This window comes from Castor canadensis, chromosome X (assembly GCF_047511655.1).
Source record: "Castor canadensis chromosome X, mCasCan1.hap1v2, whole genome shotgun sequence".
NCBI classification, from domain to species: domain Eukaryota; kingdom Metazoa; phylum Chordata; class Mammalia; order Rodentia; family Castoridae; genus Castor; species Castor canadensis.
In genome coordinates this window covers 138,229,017-138,249,493 of record NC_133405.1, presented here as the reverse complement: position 1 = coordinate 138,249,493, position 20,477 = coordinate 138,229,017, and the positions used below count along the sequence as shown (strand labels likewise).

The 20,477-nt window shown below is 38.7% G+C and overlaps 1 protein-coding gene across 2 annotated transcripts in view; it reads right to left on the bottom strand.

Annotated features, from left to right (window-relative positions):
* Pudp (pseudouridine 5'-phosphatase) overlaps positions 1-20,477 on the bottom strand; it is an 85,041-nt gene that overhangs the window by 27,434 nt on the left and 37,130 nt on the right. For both annotated transcript variants that reach the window (XM_020151911.2, XM_074062831.1), the window contains exon 3: positions 82-311. In XM_020151911.2, the coding sequence (XP_020007500.1) occupies positions 82-311 (230 nt within the window). The remainder of the gene's footprint in view (positions 1-81; positions 312-20,477) is intronic.

The window sequence follows — 20,477 nt, the reverse complement described above, 5'->3', positions numbered from 1 at the left end:
CAAGACTTCTGGTGTTTAACAGATACCACATGGCTTTTATTTTGTGAGATGATGGCCACTTCTCACTAACCCCTGACTCACCTTTTCCAGGGGAGGAGGAGGAGAGAATCTCTTGGCACAGGAGAGGAATATGTCAGGGGCTGGCTTGCCACTCTTCACCTCTGGATCATCTCCCAACACGATATGGTTAAACAAACTGAAGAATTCCTTGTGTCTGCTTGTCTTCATTTCGAAGGACGTGGTTCCTGAGCTGGTAGCCAATGCAAAGGGTATGTTGTGTTTCCGCAAGTGGTGGATCAGTTTTTCAGCCCCTAGGGAGGAGGGAAAGACCTTAGTGTGGTAAACAAAGTGTCTGATGGACTATAAGACCTCCTTTCCAGATATGGTTCTCCTAGATTTGTGCTGTAGTGTGGATCTGGAATGTGCCTTCAAGGTCCATGTGTTGAAGGCTAGGTTCCCAGCCTATAGCACTATTGGGAGGTGGTGGGATCTTTAGGAGGTTGGGACTGGTGAGAGAAGTGAAGTCATTGGGAGCATGTCCTTGAAGGAGACAGCAGAACCTCTACTCCTCTTTCTTTCTTTTCCAGAAGCCATGAGGTGAAGAGACCTCTTCTACTGTGTAGTCCCACCATGATGTACCATGCCATTACAGGACCAAAGCAACAGGGCCAAGTAAACATGGACTGGAACCTTTGAAACTATGATCCAAAGCAAATCTTTCTTCCTTAAAAGGTGATTTATCTCAGGTATCCTGTCTGTCACAGTGATGGAAAGCTAACAGTGTGTAACAACAGATTCTTACTACCCCTTCTGAGGAACTCTTTGATCTAGGACAGACCTTAAGAGGGGTTATGGGCTCAGGAACATCTCCACTCAAAGCAAAACAAAGCAGAAATCAAAAAAACTATTCGGGGCTTAGCTGTGGCATTTCCCAGAGCAATAAAGATGACTGCAGCAAGGAACCTCGCTGTGTTTGTTGATTCCCTCCTGTTAAATGTGGAAAACAGGCAGGCAGCAAGCACGTGAGAGGACTCCATGTGGGGTTTGCTGGGGCACCCATGGGAGGCCACATCCCAGCAGAGCCAAGGTGGGCTGCATTTTTATTCTGAAGCAATTAATATGCAAAAACTGGGCTTTTGGATTTTCTAAGATCTCTCTCTTTCAGAGAGAAATTCTGTGTGTCCTCACACTGCTGGGAAAGGACATGATAGAATGGCTACATCAGCTGATGAAAGGTTAGGGCTGAGGGCTAGCTAGCTGTACCATTGGGTCATATGGGACTGCAAGGGATTGGGGAGAAGGAAGACTTATTTTCTTAATACAGCCAAACAACAAATGAGACTGTGTGGAAGAACATTCCCACTCTGCCAGTAGCTAGAACTACAGTGAACACAGACATTATTCACAGAACCGTGTCAAAAATCACAGGACCAAGTACTTTCCACTTGTACCCAAGGCTGAGTAGGACAATAGGAGGAATAGCTAAGCCACATGAACCACTAGGGTTTATTATATTTTAAATGATCACAATCATTACTGTTTTAATAATGGTATGAGGTAATAGTTCTACTCTGTCAACAGCTACAAATAAGACTGATACAGTCTTTTTTGTTTTTAACACAACCGAAAGCATTACGGGAGTGGACAGATACTGTAAGTGCAATCTTCTGAAGAAAGTGCTAGCAGACAGTAAAATGAAGCCTGGGCAGATGCTAATTCAGTCAGCACAGAGTCAAAAGCAGCAAACAAAACGAGGCAAAAATCTTGCACTTTGCTAGATGTTAAATTCACAGTATCTAACATGTAATAAAGAATACTAGTCCTGCAGAAAAAGTGGACAAGTGCAACTTATATCCCAGAAGAAAAAGACAATCAACAGAAATACACACAGAAATGGCAGTGATGATGGAATTAGTAGACAATGACCATATAACAGCTTTAACCATTACATGTTGTCTATAGAATCCTAATTGAAATATAAATACACAAATACATTAAACATAAAGAAAGAAAACATGTCTTATATAAATGCATTTGCTAAGAGATTCGGGGTACCTGTGGACCTAGATCAACAAATAAACATTATCAGGGATACACAGGGACATTAAATAATAACAAACAGGTCAATTCATCAACACAACATAATACTTCTAAACATGCATGCATCAAGTAAAATAGCTTCAAAATAAATAAAGCAAACACTAATAGAACTGCACAGAGAAACAGACAAATATACAGAGGCTCCTAAAGCCTCTCTCAGTACTTGGTAGAATAACTAGACAGAAAATCAATAAAGATACAGCAGACTTCAAGAAAAGTATTAAGCACTATGATCTACTTTGCATTTCTATATTACAACAAACAAAATTCACATTATTTTCAAGTCTACAAGGAACATTCAACAAGACAGAACATACTATAATAAAATATTGTTCTTTTTTTTCCCTCTTTTTTAATTGTTGTGGTAGGTGGGGATACATTGTAGCATTTACAATACATCAAATATATCGTATATATTTATATATTCACCTCCTCCACCATTCTCCTTTATCTTCCCCTCCCCCATTCTTGGGACAGTTTTAGTAGGTATTAGAACATAATTCTTAAAAATTTAAAAGAACGGAAATCATCCTGAATATGTTCCATGACTAATAAAAGTTAAATGTGTTATGAATTATAGAAAGGTGTTTGGAAAATCACAAAAACATAGGTATTAAATAATATACTTTTATATAAGACATGGGGTCAAAGATGAAATTGCAAAGGAAACTAGATCCTATTTTGTAAAGAACAAAAACATATCTAATTATGTGAGATGTAAGTAACTATAGCACTGCTTGGAAGAAAACCAATAGCATTTAATACTATATTTAGAAGGGTCTGAAATCAGTGATTTCAATTGCCACATGAAAAAAACTGGAAGATCAGTGGTGATCTATGCTTTCTCCTTAAAAAAATTAAGTGAAAGAAAACCAAAACAAACAAAAAGAATGGAGTAATAAGACGCCAACAAATAAAAAAACAGAATAGAGAAAATCAATTACAATGATGAAGAAAAAGAAAACAAGATACAAATTTATCAATATAAGTAATGAAAGAGGGGACATCAATGCAGACTCTAACATCATTGAAAGGATTAAAAAAAAACCAATACTACATGCAACTTAATGTCAGCAAATTGACAACTTGAGTGAAATGGAGTAATTCTTTGAAAGATACAAAACTCACTCAAGACACTAATAAAGTGAATAGCCCTCCATCTAATAAAGTGAATTTATAATTAAAAACCTTTTTGTATCTAGGATCAGATGGCTTCACTGGTGAATGCACCAACCACCTGAGAAAGAAATAATAGTTCTATCAAACTTTCAGGAAACTGGAGAAAACACTTCCTAATTCTTTTTATACGGTATTAGTACTGCACTGATAGGAAAACCAAACAAAAGCCAGAGTAACAACTTCAGGTCCATTTATCTCATGAACACATAAACATACCTTCACATGAAAACAATATTCAACTGAATACAAAAGAATTCACACTGAAGAGTTTCTATGGAGCCTGTGTCATTAAAAATATTAAAATATCAGACCATTTAATTAGCTTGTAACAAAACTAATTAATATAATGCAAGATTAAATTCACTAACTACATTGCAATATAAACCTTACATAACTAGTGAATAGGCTGAAAGAATGGTTAAAACAAAAATATATAAGATAATGTACTTCTGTCTGTATATACAAAATATTGAAAGCTCAGTATCAAAATTACCTGAATTTAAAACAAGATTTTCAAAGTATGATCTTATGCAATTTTAAACCAACAGTTTAAAAAAATAATGGAGTATATTTAAATACGTGGCTCAGTGCAAAAACACACTATATTCTTGTTAAAGCTCTTTGGTTGTATAAATTTTAATAATATTAATATAATTCATTTTGCTTTAGTTTATTCTTTTAACATTTTTGTTCTGTGACAATTTTGCAAGATACTAATGTAAAGAGTATAAGAGGAACATACATAACAAATACACGAAATCTGCATTTTGTAGTGTATGTAGACATTTTTATTGAAAGGGGAAAAAAATCAAAAGTGCTTGAATGACTGTGTTTGGGACACATGCTGTGTTTGGGACTAGTATGAAAATAAAAGGCATGATAATGATCTGACTGTGGTCCTAAGGCTATGGGGCAATTAGATTTCCTCTTTGGGACTCAAATATCTTATCTGTCAAGCAGCAGTGATTAACCTTCCTTATGCAGCTGCTGTGAGGTGATGGGTATAAAGGGCAACACATACCAAATGACAGGCATGAGCACTTTCCATGCATGCAAGAGGCAGCCAGCATCATTATCACTGGGTAAAACTTCAGTAATAAATGATTTTTACCTTATGAGCAATTGGCTGATTCCTTCAGAAACTTACAACCATTAAATATTGTACAGCAATTTTTTTCTTATTCAGTCCCTCTCCCTGAGAAGGGCTGTAAAAATGTAAATGGAGTTCTGTCCTAGGGAGAAGCTGGTTAATTAAGTATATAAATGAAATTCTGCTAACAGCTCCCAGCACTTGGTGTGCTTAAGTTCATTTATGGGAAGGGCAGGTATCTATTGCTACGATGCATCAGCTCTCCCAGGATTAATCTCCCAGGAAAGAAATAGGAAATGTGAAGAATCAGCAGTCTCCATACATTACACATCGAGCTTCTATTTTACTTTATCCCAGAGACCCAAGATGGCAGAAAACAAGGATGCTGAAATTAAGTTGGGTTAAAAAAGGGAAATGCAGCAAAGATGAGAGCAGACTTGAGTTGTTTAGTGTTTTCTTAGCATTCACTCAGTGGATGCAGTCATCAAAACACTACTAGCTGGGGCATTATCTGCAATATCTTGCCCTGAAATCAGAGACCTGCAGAGAAGGAGAGAAGGAAGCAAGGGCTATGGGGGAGATGAGAACATAAAAGTGGAGGAGACTGTTCAGAGACTGTCCACACCACTGTTAACACTCTGTGTGCTGAGAATCACACAGTGAGTCTTGTCTGGAGTATCTTTGAGGCATAAGATGTAATGGGATCAGTTGATGAATGCCACCTAGCTCCCCTCAAAATTAAACCTACATGATGCTTTCCAGGGATAGTATTCAACATGTGGCCTTTGCTCACCTTCAACCTCTTACTCATATATCCTGACAGTAGTCCAGTCACCTCAAATTTTTCCATCATGTAAAGTTGTTTGCCACACCACCTTTCTTAGAAGGTGACTTCTCCAATGGCCTGAAAAGCTAGCTGACTAACAGCTTAATGTTCTGTTATGTGACTGAGAATAGTGGATTGTATGGTGGACTTCAAAAAGATATATCCAAGTCCTCATACCCGGAGCTTCCAAACAGTGCTATGTTTGGAAAACAGTTTTTTTTCCCAGATGTAATTGGCTAAGGATTAAGAGATGAGGCCATCCTGGATTAGGGTGGCCTTAAATCCAATGACAGTGTCCTTATAATTCCAATGCAGCATTCTTAGAATAGACAGAAGAGGAGAAACCACCTGATGAAGGAGACAGAGACCAAAGCAATGGAGTCACAAGCCAAGAGATACCTGAGACCCCTAGGAGCTGGAAGGGGCAGGAAGGATGTCCCCCTGCAGCCTGTAGAGTGAGTGTGACCCTGCCATATGTTGATCTCAGACTTCTGGTCTTTAGACCTGGGAGAGAATGAATCTCTGTTATGTAAAGCCACTCAGTCTATACTACTTCACAATGCAGCCTCAAAAAATGAATACTTCCTCTGTTTGTGAATACACCTCTACTCTGGTGATGAGTAAAACAAACATCACCAGGCATTTATAGAAAGTCTTTGTGGGATTCAAGGCTCTTCTGTGTGTCTTTGCTCCCTAGCTTGTCATGAGGTGAGCAGCTTTGTTCCGCCACACACTCACCCCAAAGGATGTGCTGCTTCAACCAAAGCAAAGGGGCCAACTGATCATGGATTGGAACCTGCAAAACTGTGAGTCAAAATAACATTTCTGTCTTCTTCAGTCAATTATCTCAATACAAATTCTTTTAAAAAATCAAGAGAGGAGTTAAAAAAAAGAGAAATATCAGTGATAGCATCAAGTTCTGTTTGGGACATTTGTCTGAGATGGGTATGTGTGTGTGTAGACAGAGTGTTCCACTCTCTCTTGAAATCTCTTAGTCATGTTTGATTTTTTCAAAACACTGAATATGCTACCAAATAACTTAATACAACTGTATGTAGGCCAAATTTAGTCAATTTACCTGTTGTTGGTAGTAAAAGGCCCATTAGGGGTATAATATGAGGGTGTTGATTTATTACAAATATTTGCTCAAATTCTTCTAAGTTATAGCAAATGAGGAGTCATGCTATGGATATTATGAATCCAGTATCAACTCAGTTATTTTAAAATTGCCTGAAGTGCTGCTGTATTTGTGTCTGTCTGTTCATATCCAATGAGTAAAAACGATATTATTCCTGTTCCGTTTTATCTGATGAAAAGTTGGAATAATCACTAGTTAATAGAATTAGTATGGTAATAATAAAGGAAAGACATTTTGAAAAAAACCAACTGATGCTTATGTTTGAGAACATATACCAATAGAGTGCTTCTATGACTGACCATGTAACAAACAATGCTACTAGGAAAAAATTACTGAAAAGGAATCTAGTAAGCGTTCATTTTATATTTTGAAAGTAATTCACTGTCAGTTTGTGACATCTGTTTCATTTTGTAACTGGATGAATATTAATGTAAAATACTAAGGGTAAATGTTCATATAATTGAGATTTTTTATATATTGAGGATACATATTGTTTTTGTAGATATTAATGATAAAGAGTATAGCTAGAAATTATAAAATAGGAAATACAGTAATTATAAATGAGGTTATTAGGCTTATTACTGTTATGTGGAATTGTATCATTTTTTTGGTTCCTAAGACCTTTAAAAGTTATGAAAGCCCTATTTTTATAAATGGGTGCATGACTTAGTGGCTTGTGTGTTCTTTCTTGGTAAATAAGAAGTTTTAAGTTTTTATTACATTCGTAATCTGATGTTTTGGCTAAGCTATATTTATAAAATAGGGTTCCAAGAATAATTTTTGACTTTAGAGATAGTAATAGTAAGGGCAATAAGTGTATTAATATTAAAGTGTTTTCTCATGTGAATGATGGGTGAATGTTGTTTATGCGATATGTGAATTTTCCTTGTTGTGTTATAGGAAGTATATAGAGTATATACAGAGTTGTAATATAAAAATATCATATTAAATTCTATCATGATCATGGTTATATGAGATCATGAAAATGAGGATATAATCATAAACAACTCTTTCTCTGATAGTTGATAGACAAGCTAAACTGGTGAGACTCGCTACAAGTTGACGAAGTATAGCTGTAAGCAGAAGAACTATTTGTAGTCTTTGAGTTAGACGCATTGTTCAGCTATGGATGTGTTTGTAATGAGTACTTGCAAGCCAGAATAGTGTGAAGGATGCTAATCCACGGGCTATTATTAGTGCTGTGGCTCCAATAAAACTTCGTCATGCCTGAAAGATGATAACAATGATTACATAATACTATGGGATTTAAAGATTTTAGTTCAGTTTAGCATAAGCAGACAGAGATTGTCTTAATTATGCCTCACAGTGTCAGTAGTATGAAAGGTATGGTATGTATTCTGTTAGGGGGATTAATAGGATAGAAATTTTTATTATACCATAGTCCCCTAATTTTAAAAGTATGGCTGCATGGACTATAGAGACTATGACAGGAGCTTCTACATGTGCTTTAGGGAGCCAAAAGTGGAGGCTTTTATATATGCTAATAAGGAAGATTAATATGTATGAACTATGGTAAGGATTAAGAAATTTAAGAAACCTATAGAACTTTGAATATAAGTCAGTGCTATAAGAAGTGGTAAGGATCCAACTAATGTGTAGAATAGAAAACACAGGCCCACACTGAGACATTCTGTTTGATAACTGCATTGAGTGATAATGATCATGATTGGATTAGTGTTGCTTCAAATAAGATATAAAAGAAGGTATGTTCTATGGTTGTAAAATTTTGACTAGTACTTGCAATGATATTAGTATTGAGATGTAAATTTTCCTCATTTGATGGTGCTATTGGGAAGTGGTGGAAACTTTAGTAGGAGGTGAGGCCTAGGAGGAGAGTTAGGTTATTGGGGGCAAGGCCTTGATGGGGATACATGTACCCTGGCACCTTCTTCTCTCTCACTGCTTCCTGGCTACCATGAGATAAGCAGCTGTGCATCCATCATAATGTTCTGCCTCACTACGGACCCAAAGCAACAGAGTTCAATGACAATGAACTGAACCCTCTGAAACCAAGAGTGAGAACAAATCTTTCTTCCTTTTCTCAGGTATTCTGTCACATCAATGGAAAGCTCACTACCATACTCTCCTTGACCAAACTCTAGCCAGGTTTCTCTGAATGCTATTCTTGACCAAGGTTCCAACCTTGGCCTATAGACACACTTAACAGTTTAAGGTAGAATCACTAAATGACACTATCTTCCTTAAAGTGCCCACCTGAGAAAACTCAAAAGCTGCCAAGACAACCCATGTTTGCTCTAGTTGACCCATGAGCACAGGACCTCTCTCTCTTGCAAGCAAACCCAAACAAGTTTCATGTGGACCAGTCTTCCTTCTTGCTTTCTGCAATGTTTCATTTTCTTGGCTCTACTGAGCTCAGGCCTCAGACCACTCCAACTCCCCTAATTTCTCTTTAAAAAGTCCCCATCACCTCAGTACAAAGTGAAGTTAATAACAGACTCTTTTCCTCACTGCCACCCTATATTACTAATGGAAATCCACGTTGAATACTGTGCTGTCTGGCTTGGTTTATCATTTACACTAAAAAATAATCAAAATCAAATCTTCAAAGACATTTATATAGTATTCATATTCATAGTTTTGTCTGAGGGATCATCAGTGAAAGGGGGAAGGGGAAAGGAAAGGATACTAAAGGGTAAAGAGGATAAAAGTTTGCTACATATATACACATGAAAAGAGCATAATGAAACTCATCAAACACTGTCTGAAAAAAGGTAATGGGAATATAACGGAGAGGCTGAATGTATTCAAGGTAGACTACACGTGGATGAAATTATCACAACGAAATACTCTCAAATTATAAATTTCCTCATATGATAGATCAAAAATAAAATTTGTTTAAAAATTTAAAAGAAAATATACCTAATTTAGGAAATGTGGTTAATATACAGATTTTAATTTTTTAAAATTTAATATATTTAACCATTAAAATGGAAACATCATATGAAAACACTACTGTGAGCTTGCTAGTTCTCTTGCAGAGAACTTACACTAGCCATAGCCACAGTGAGTAGGCATTTCTTAAAGATTTAATTTGGAACCATGCTTTAGGCCATTGATTTTCAGATAGTTTCTCAGCTCCTGGGAATAGGCTTCTATCTCAGTCATCATTGATTCTGGCAGAGTGCCTCTTTCCTACTTCCAGGCATTCCAAATGATTTCTGTGCTTCTTTGAAAAGGTGCTTGCTGTGATGGAGTGGGCTCTCGGTTGTATTCACACCGGTGGTATTAATTTACGAGGAACTATGCACTCATCCCAATCTCTTCTTGTAAAAATGGAGCTGCCTAGGGAACTTAGCAACTCACCTATATCCTGGGTATGAGGCAGTGTGGTAGTAAAGGGAGATAAACAAGGGAGAGCAACTAGCTGGGGGATGGAAGAGTAGTGAAACTTCAGTAACACTGGTGGCAGCTCCTACTAGTTCCAAGATGGAGCTATGGTGGATTTGGGTCCCAGTTTAGGGCAGTATGAGGTTTGGGGGCACCTTAGACAGAGATGGGCTAAGTTCAGAGAAGGAAAATCAGTGTGGGGCTGAACTGGGTTGAGCAGTGTTGTTACAATTGTATCTGGAATATCCCCTAAATGCCTACATGTTAAATGGGTGGTCCCCAGCCTGTGGCACTATTGGGAAATGGTGGAACCAGTAAGAGGTGGGACACAGATGGAGGTCTTTAGGTCATTGATGGCATGTCCTTAAAGGTGATTGTGGGATGCCAGTTTCTTCCTCCTCTTTCTGTTTTGCTTCCCAGCCATGAGGTAAATAGCCCTTCTTTACTATGCATGCACTCCTGCCACAGAGACAAGGGCAATGGGCCAATCAATCATGAATTGAAATCTCTGAACCCACAAGCTAATATAAACCTTTCTTCTTTATACACTGTTTATCTCAGGTATTTTGTCACAGTGATGGAAAGATGACTAATACAAATGTCTTTTGAGAAACATTGATATTCACCTCAAAACTGGGACTAGGCAATAAGGATCTCTGAAGATGTAATCAAGTTACTATGAGGCCAAACTGAATTAAGGGCCTGAAATCCAATGACTGATTTCTTTATAAGAGAAAACAGAGGAAAACTTGGCAACAGACACACACAAGGAAGTTATCTATTTGAAGAAAGGAGAGATTAGGAAAAGGTACCTGCATGCAAGGAACTTGAAGGACTACAGGTAACCACTAGGAGCTGGAAGTAAGGATCTGCCCTAGAGTCTTCCAAGGAAGCACGGCCCTGCCCAAACCTTGACTTTGGACCTCTAGCCCTCTGAAGTGTCAGACGATAAATTGCTATATTAAGCCACCTAGTCTGAGAATTTGTTACTGCAGCTCTGGGAACGTAATACAGAATGGTTCTGGTTGGTCATGAAGGACAGAGTGTGAGTTGACCCATTCCCTGGGAGGTGACATTAAAGCACATTAATTATCCTTCTAAATATACATTTGTGATACTTCACAGAATAGGCAGTGCATGAAACCTGTGTTTTCTTCCTTGACAAACAATAAATACTGGCAGGAGCAAAGCAGTTGGTAAGTAAATACAAAGTAATTCCTTTCCAATTTTTAAAAGAATAGTTAAAAGAGTCAAGTTTGCATTTATTTGGCCTGATGGTCCCAGGTGACACAGGGAGCAGCATCAGATTGTTTTTAAGTACACTGCTGTTTCATCCCTGGCTGGCAGTGGCTTCATGATGCATGCTAATGTTCTCTGGGGTGTCTGGAATGTTTCAGTGAACTTACCTATTGTTATTGGCACAAACTACTCCAATCTAAGAAGTGTCTTTTTCTAGAATCTCTATCAGCCCTCCTCCAGGCAAGCCAAGGCATCTTCATGCTAAAAACTAATCCTAAATTTCCTTGTGTTCTACTTTTGCCTCTGATTTCCTTCTGATTCTAGCATAGTACATTGATCCTTAATACCTTTTTTTTTTTGTGGGGGGTTTCCCCTTATAGAGAATGACTAGGCTAAGACTCTATAACAAAATGCTATTTTATTACTAGTATATTACTCAGAAAATGATATCCCAAAATATGGTGCTCTGGTATGCTATGTATCATGAACTAAAGGATATTGGAAAGTGTTAGAAGTGCCTCTGATCTCTCATCCTATCTCTTGCCCATCTGTCTCCCTAAAAGCGAGTCACAGAAACCTTAATTCTCTTCCCAAGGCAGGTCATACAAACGAGAGCTCCTCTCCCTTAAAGCAAGCTATAAAACCTAGAAAAGTTACTCTTTCCTTTCTCCCTTAAGATCATGCCATACAGGTCCTGCCCTACAACTAAGAGGAAGGAATGCTACACAGAGAGACTAAGCAGAATCTGTACAGACAGGCCTTGCTTCATTTCCCTCAGTCTTTTAGCATTAACTCACACTCTTTTTGCCCAATCACATTTCTGCCTGGCTATCCATTCTTAATGAAAGCTAAGCATAAAAACAGATACTTTTCCCTAGGTCAATGAGATCTTCATTTCAGTCCCAGACTCAGTGTCAGCACCTGCTATGTTTGCTTCCAAAATCAAGTAACCTGGGTTCTTTTGTGTCAGCTAAAAAATGAGAGTGGTAGAAAGTAACTTGGCCAAATTTTACTTTCACATGAAAAAGAAATGGCAGACAACAGTTCTAAAGTATCCTTGGTAACCCAATCAGCAAGATTCTGTGGTCACCAGGAGCTTCCTGCATTTATAGACTTAAGACTGCATTCACATTCTTTCCAGGCTGTCATTCACATTCTTTAAGTCTGCTGTCAGTGCTCCATGGCAAATAAAAGAGCAGAAAAACTTCTGGCTTTATACCCAAAACAATCAAAGTCAACTTACTGTAGAAATACTTGCACACCCATGTTTATTGTAGCATTATTTACAACAGCTAAGTTATGGATTCAGTCTAGGAGCTCATCAACCGATAAATGAATAAGTAAAATGTGGTATATATACACACAATAGAATATTATTCCACGATAAAGAAGAATGACACTGTATCATTTGCAGGAAAATGGATGGAAGTGGAGATCATCATGTTAAGTGAAAAAAGCAAGACTCAGAAAGACAAACATCAAATGTTTTCTCTCATTTGTGGAGGCTGGGGTGGGGTGGCAGGAAGGACAATAAAGAAAGTTCCTAAAGTAGTTCCTAAGAGGAACTACTTAGGAGTTGGAAAGGGAGGAGAAAAAGAAAAGGGGGATAACAAAGAAAATAGAGAAGATGAACATGGTCAAGGTACATTATAGACATGTATGGAAATATCACAATGAAACCACTTACTTTATACAATTAATATACACTAATGAAAATAAAAAGGAAAAGAACAGTAACAAACAGAACAGCAGTACTTTGTTCTGACCATGACGGTACTAACTCTGGTTTCCTAGGCTTCACAGAATCCAGACAGATCTGGCAACTCAAAACACATCTGACTGAGATTTTTCCTTCCATTGCCTTTCTTAGGACTTAAAGAAGCTGACCAACTATTGAAAAACATCAACAATCCCGGGAAATTATTTCCTTTTCTGCCTTCATTTATTTGCTGGACAAATGCTTTAAGTACTGATTTTATTTGCTTTGAGTCACTTTTAAGAAGCTGCTTCTAAGTATTTGTTACTGCAAAATCAATGCAGAAAACAGGTATTTAAACAGCTTATTATAACAGCCAGAGAGAAAAGTATAAATTAGTTAATATTGATAGCTCATTGGATTTTCCTGATTCTTCATTTTAGCTTCATATATGACAAAAGAATTTAAATTCACCTACCTAAATAAGTACCCAGAGCATTATAAAACCAAAACTAAGATAGGTATTTAATTCATTGTAGAGAAGGCTGAGCTTCTCAATAAAAGTAGCCTGTAATGGCCACAAAGTCCAGAGGCAAAGCTGTCAGTCTTCATTCACTTCTCTGTATCCTTACCCATGAAATGCAAGCCAAACTCTGCCTCTTTCACAGAACCAGCATACAACTAACCGTAAATGATATAAAGATACAGGAATGACATTGTTTCTAATTCCTACACAAAAATGAGGGTACGGCAAAGGAAGGCGTGTTCCTTTATATAACTCATTTCAAAAATGGATTCCTATTGATTTAAGCATGCAACAATAAGACAAAAATAACAATGCATAGTTTTACTATGGTAAATTCAAACTAAACTGGAAGTTATTAATACAATTTGTGGACTTCTATAACAAACTATGATCATTTCTCATTGTTTGTGATAGCATTCATTTTACAGAAATTTCAACTCTGTGGCTCAAGTTTTTGTTGTGTCAGTAACCTCAGACCTAAAATTCTTGTTGTTATACTTTTGAGTACTTAAAAATCTGTAGGATAACCACCACCCACTTTAAAACAGACATTGCAATTCTTGGAGAAAATTTTAGACAACTTTACTTAGTATCTAAATAATTGGAAGCAAAGATCTGAATCTGTTTCTTTAATCTAGAATATCTTCATTATAGTCACTAGAACACAACACACGAAACAACCTCTGTAGAAATATTTAAAATAGAACAAGTGAACTGTGTCTATATATATCATCAAACAAGCTGATATTAAAAGTGGGAAAAGAATTTCACCTGACTGACAAGCAGTCTATTCTTCAGGCTTCTTTCCTTCTGTAATCATCTGTATCATTGGACACTACCCTGATTTTGATTTCTTAAATAGAAAGGGAAATAGCATTTCCTGAATGTTATTACCATGATTGTCAGCTTATGACTTTTCTTTTCCCTTGTTGTGCATGTCCTTTAATTGTGCAATTGCCATTAAATACAATGTGCCTAATTAAAAAATCACATATGCCCAGCTTCACAGTCTAGCTTCCCTAGTGATTTAAGAACTCAGTTAAGTGATCCTGAACCAAGTCTGCTAGAAAGGGAGGCTTTAATGGCAGAATCCTTAAATGCTCAGGGCTTCCGTACATGGATTCTGTATGACTAAGGGCAAAGGGCAGTCCTGGGAACTACATTAGAATACATCCCCTCACCTTACCACTTCATGTTGTCTGCCTTGTCCCCAGGTCACCACCTACCTCATCAGCACAGTGGAACATAATGGCTCAGAGCTCTGATTCTACATCCCTGCCAGGATCAACTCCAGCCTCCATAATCAGAACCCTGGATCCCTCAATGCCATTCCCAATAAAACAGGCATGTTGAAGAACAACTGCTTTAATGGCACATGGCAGAAGGCTTATGTACAAGCCCATGACTGGAAACACTGAAAAGGTGACCCCAGGAACCCTCCATGATTGTAAGCCAACAGAATCAACTGGATGCAATGAAGACAAGGAACTTGAGTAACACTGGGGTACATACCCACACATCTTATTTTTTGAAAATGGCAAGGGAAACTGGTTTTGGGGGTTGTTAGGCCTATCCTAGTGAGGCTGTCTACCACCTACATGTCAGGTTGCATCCTACCCCACTGAGCTAAGGCCCTCTGCTCTAAGAACTTGGAAAAGAAATGGAGTACCACTATATCCTATAAACCAAGGACTACGATTCTCCTCTTGAGTTTCCTTGCTGGCTTGGAAGCTGACCTTGGTACTTTCTGGATCCTAAAGGATCTCTGACCTCACCAGGTTTAGGAGACAGATAAAAACATGTGACTGACCATTTGGATATATGAAAACATACAGGAGAACAGCATAAGGTTGCTGGTGTGTACCATTTCTCTGTCACTAAGGAGAGAAGCAGCACAGCTAACATCTTGAAACTGTCCCCAACAGGAGAACCATGTCAGTGTTGCAGTAGATTATGCAACCTTTTCACAGCTCCCATGTGTGAAGTAGTCTAAATACCACCCAGTTTCTAAGGGACACTGTGTTTCAGGGAGCCACAGTGGAGACTGATTTAAAATCCCACAAAAAATATCCTCATGTGCACTACTGTTACAACTCTTCAAAATAAATCAAACCATTTATTTTCATAATTTAGGGTTCTGTCCTATGAATCCTACATGCACTTGCTTTGGTTCTTCAGGATTATATTAGCTGCTTATTCCACAGTGGTGCATGAGTATGTCTCTGAGTGTGTTCATGTGTTTATATACAAACCGAGGGGCATCATAGGAACAGGGCTGGAATGAGGCACACTACAAAAAGAATATGTAACAGTCAAATCAGAAAGGAGTAGGTAGAGGGGCTTCTAGTTTTTACTCCATATATTCTTGTACTATGGAATACAAATGCCATTTATGCTTTAAAAAGAGCAAAGAGAAACAAGAGAAGAGAGTGGCCTCATGATTGAGGTTTGCTGCCATGAAGGGATATTTTCCCTACTTACTATGCTCCTTTGATTGCTACCACCTTATAGTGCCACCTCATACTAACTTGGGGTGCACTTAGACCTTCTGACTGGCCCCAGTAAAGGTCAAGTTCTTATGTCTTAGTGGGATTAACCAGGTTTTTCCAGAGAGACAAAACCAGTGGGTGACACGTGTATATGTACATTCTTATTATGAGGAATTGGCTCAAATGATTAAGGAGACTGAGAACTTCCACTATCTGTCTTATGTAAATTGAAGACCAAGAAGGCCAGCAGTATGATTTAACTTGAGTCTGAAGACCTGAAAACCATGGGAACTGATAGTGAACACCCAATCTAAGAACAGGATGTGAGATAAGATGTCTCAGTTTAAGCAGTGAGGCAAGAAAGAACAGAGTGAGAGTTCTTCCTGGCTCTGTCTTTCTGTACTATTTAGAACCTAAGTGGACTAGATGCCCCCACGCACAAGAGGAAGGGTGATTCTTTATTGAATCTACAAAGTTTCAAATGCTAATTTTACCCAGACACACACCCACAGATACCCTAGGAAGAATGTTAAATGTGGGCAACCCTGTCATGGGGACAACCAGAATTACCCATTGCCCCGGGCTTCCTCCAGCTCACCTTTCATGGCTACAATCACTGTGTGCCACGGACCCAGGTGAATATCTACGTGTGTGGGTTCCACTATGGCATGCAGCCTCTATTTGAACACTCTAACAGTTCTCCACTCTGGGGAGCAGTCAATTTATGAGGTTGGGATAAGGACCTTAATGAATGGAGTAGAATCCCTGTTATTGCTAAAACACACAAGGGCCAGAGGCTTGGCTTCAAGCTGAGCAGAAGAATAAATTCCTTTGCTGATTAGACATCTCCAGAGGTAATGACTTCCACCAGAAGAACTGCCTGTGTCCTGTGCATTCTCCCCAGTGCCCCCATTGATATGGAGCTGCCCTCACCCCGAGGAGTCCCTCCAGTGACTCCTTCCTGTGTTCATTTTGACATGTAACTCTGTGCTACTATGGATTTTCACTTATACGTTACAGATGTGAATGTCCCCTCCCCCAAAACTGACTATAAAATGAGGAGACCTTTCTCTAGAATCCCTTAGTCACTCATTTAGCACCAATGTCAAGGGATGAGATGAAGAAAGAGGAGGGCTATAGGCTGACCACAGGAGCATGAATGCCTTCCCACTGGACAGATGGGGAGAAACCTACGCCATAAGGAAAGGGTGGGGATGTGTCCACTAAGAACTATGGGAGATGAAGGGTAAAAGGAAATAAATCAAGAATGAAAATAATCATTAAACAAAGTGCAGAGGGATGGAAACACAAATGTAATTATGCAAAATAAGTTATTCTAATAGAAAGGGGCCTGAATACCAATGGGACCATGGGCTAACACTGTGCTGAGTGGCTTCCATTTCTTCCCTTCTTTGTATTTCCAATGACATTGAGCAGAAATGAAGAAAATCATCACTAAGAAATCAGGGTGGTCCAGAGGCTGGTAGCTTGTGCCTACAATCCTAGCTACTTGGGAGGCTGAGACAGGAAGGATCTCAGTTCAAGATCAGTCAAGGCAAGGCAAATAGTTCGAGAGACCCCATCTCCACAACAGCCAGAGCAAAATGGACTAGAGGTGGGGCTGAGGTGGTAGAATGCCTGCCTTGCAAGAGTGAAGCCCTGAGTTCAATCCCAGTTTCAGCAAAAAGAAAAAAACCAGAAATCAGGGTGGGGTTCAGAGTAAAGCTTGAATTCTCCTGCATTAGGAAATGATCAATGTGTTGGCTAGGAGTCAGGTACTATGGACTATATTCCCACCACACTCCAGAATTTATGTCTTACAGCAATGGCCTGCGGCTTAGTGTATTTGTGCTGCTATAACAACATACCTGAAATGGGTAATTTGGTATTTTTGGTTTTTTGAGACAGACCTCATTATGTAGTTCTAGCTAGTCTCAAACTGATGATGCTTTTGCCTCTGCTTCCTGAGTGCGGGGACTACAAGCATGTACTACTAGGCCTGGCTGAGACTGAGCAATTTACAAATAACAGACATGTATTTCTTGTAATTCTGGAGATGGGAATTCCAAGGTGCTGGCTAGTCATGCTCTGATGAGAGAGAGCTGCTCTGTGCTTCAAGATGGCACTCTGTAGATGCGTCTTCCAGAGGGAAGGAATGTTAGGCAGCATAGGACAGAATAGTACAGTCAGTGAACTCTAATCTCATCCACAAGGGCTATCCTCATGAATATGTCTTAAAAGTCCCACCTCTTAATAACATTACATCAGTAATTTTCTACACATGAAACACATTCAAAGCATAGCACTCCACAACAGATGTGTCAGTTTCCTGTTTCTGGAGGGCGCTTGGAGTTGAAGAAATACATGGCAAGCTGAATGCAGAGCTAGGACAAGACCTACCCACCCAACTAATGGCTAGATCTGCTTGCTCTCCTCACATGCTTCTCCTTGGGTCCCAAACTCTGGACCACAGCTGTGATCATTTTTTTCCTGCTCTATGTTTCTAATGTCCAAGTGGCACCCTCTCACTGAGTCCTTGTGTGACCTACTATCCTAGCATGGGTTTAATTTTCTCTAATCTGATGGAGAGAGACTAGGAAGAGAGTGAGCTAAAGTCAGGGAGTTTAGGTGGGAAAGCTGGGGTCCTAAGTCTCAGGGGAGAGCCTGTGAGGCTGAAGTGCTCCTCTGTAGAGCTGGCTGCTCTTATGGAGGGGTCAGTCAGGATGTAGGCATAGCCCGCCTCAGTTTTCTCCACTGGCTCAGATGCCAGGCTATGTGAAAATGGACGACAAAGCACAGAGCCATGATAAGAGGAAACCTTTCTGAGGCATTTCACAGGATAAAATGAATCAAAATTCTTGTTAGTAGTATTCTAATCCCAATTACTCCCATTAAATTATTACAAAGTGAATTACTTCATCCATCCAAAAGAATTCCTTATTAATGAGATCTGCTCAAAATATAAGAAGTAATGAACACCCTTCATGGGTTATATTCTGAAAAAGAGTTTCTGATATTCCAAATCAAGATTTTTTTCTTTAAATGTTACATCCACTTCAAGTTGTAATACTGTACCTATTTAAAAAATCCCAGAAAACTCACAAGAAATGACTCAGTGTTTTTTCCCCCAGTGACTGGCCCAGGCTGACAGCCCTTGCCTCATAATTAGGCAGATACACCGCCACAGAATAATCAGAGATCTGTTCTCTTAGTGATTGGTCCAGGCAAACAAGACTCTGCATCATCAGGTAAAGATACACCTCCCCCCCGCCAGAGAATGATCAGGTGGCTGCTTCCTTGGTGACTGGCCTAACAGACAAGTCCCTGTATCATAATGAGGCAAAGATACCCACCTATAACAATCAGGTACCTGCTTCCCCTGGGGACCTACCATTCAGTCCTCCAATTTAACTTGCTAAACACTCATGTGGGCCACTGCTCTGGGTTGCAAAGCATGAGAAAAGGAAGAATGATGAATTAGTAACCCACCCGGTCTACAGATGGCCATCTTTCCTAATAAGATCATAGTGATTTCTGCTGTCTACTACAGATACTTTCAGAAGGAAAATAAATAAAGTCAAGGATTATATTATCACTTACAATTGAAATTGGAACCAAGTAGTAAGTGAACAAAATGAAGAGCCAGACTCGGAAAGAAGACAGTGGAAACTTTCTCAATGTGATCACCGGAAGGAGCAAGGATACCACAGGTTGCGTTTCCAGTGAACAGGAACCCAAGTTTGGCTTAGATAAAAGAGGAGGGGGAGGGATGCAGAATGGATGAAAACTAGGTCCCAAAGCATAACTTTTTAGGACAGAGAGCTTAAAGTATTTTATTATTCTCTTTTTCTTATGATTGGTATGTTTTAAAGTTAGATATCTTAAGGAAATACATGTTTCCGGGTTAAAAGGTTTGAAAACATCCTTTCTTGTTTTCCTTTCCTTTCCCCTTCCTCCCTCCCTCTCTACTTCTCTTTTTCTCTATACATTCCTTCCCTTCAGATTAAATGTAACTTCCAATAATCCTGTTACATCCTAAGACTTATCAGAATGTCCAAGTATCATTCTCTGACTGAGGCACTGTGTCACCCAGAATCCCAGCATGACTTTAATTTTCTCCTATCTAGGGTTGTTGGGGTCCTCTCTTTATACTCTGTAAGTCCTCTGCATGTTTTGCTTGTGTTCCTGTCAAAACAGTTAATTTTGTGGTGTGTGGATATGATCTCATATTTTCAAAGACAGATTTTTATTATTGACAACTACTTTCTCTAAACTGAGAAGCTAGTAAAAAAGTTAAAATAAGTACATACACACTTATAAAATCATATACAAAAGCAAAAATTGACATATGGGATTATATCAAACCAAAAAGCTTCTGCACATCAAAGGACATGAGCAACAGAGAGAAAAAGCAACCTAGAGAATGGAAGACAATGTTCCTAAGTTACATGTTAGAAAAGGAGTTAATATTCTGAATATATATCAAACTCCTACAATTCAACAACAAAATAACAAACAACTAAATTGTAAAATGGTCAAAGGACTTGAAAAGACATTTCTTCAGAGAGATAAACAGATGGCCAAAAGTCATATGAAAAAGATGTACAACATCACTAATCATTACAGAAATACAAACCAAAAATACAATGAGATATCAACTCAGGCTTTCAAAAAATACATAAAATAAGTCGGGTACTGGTGGCTCATACCTGTAATCCTAGCTACTCAGGAGGCAGAGATCAGGAGGATTGCAGTTCGAAATCAGCCCAGACAAGTAATTCATGAGAACCTATCTCGAAAAAACCCATCACACACAAAGAAAACA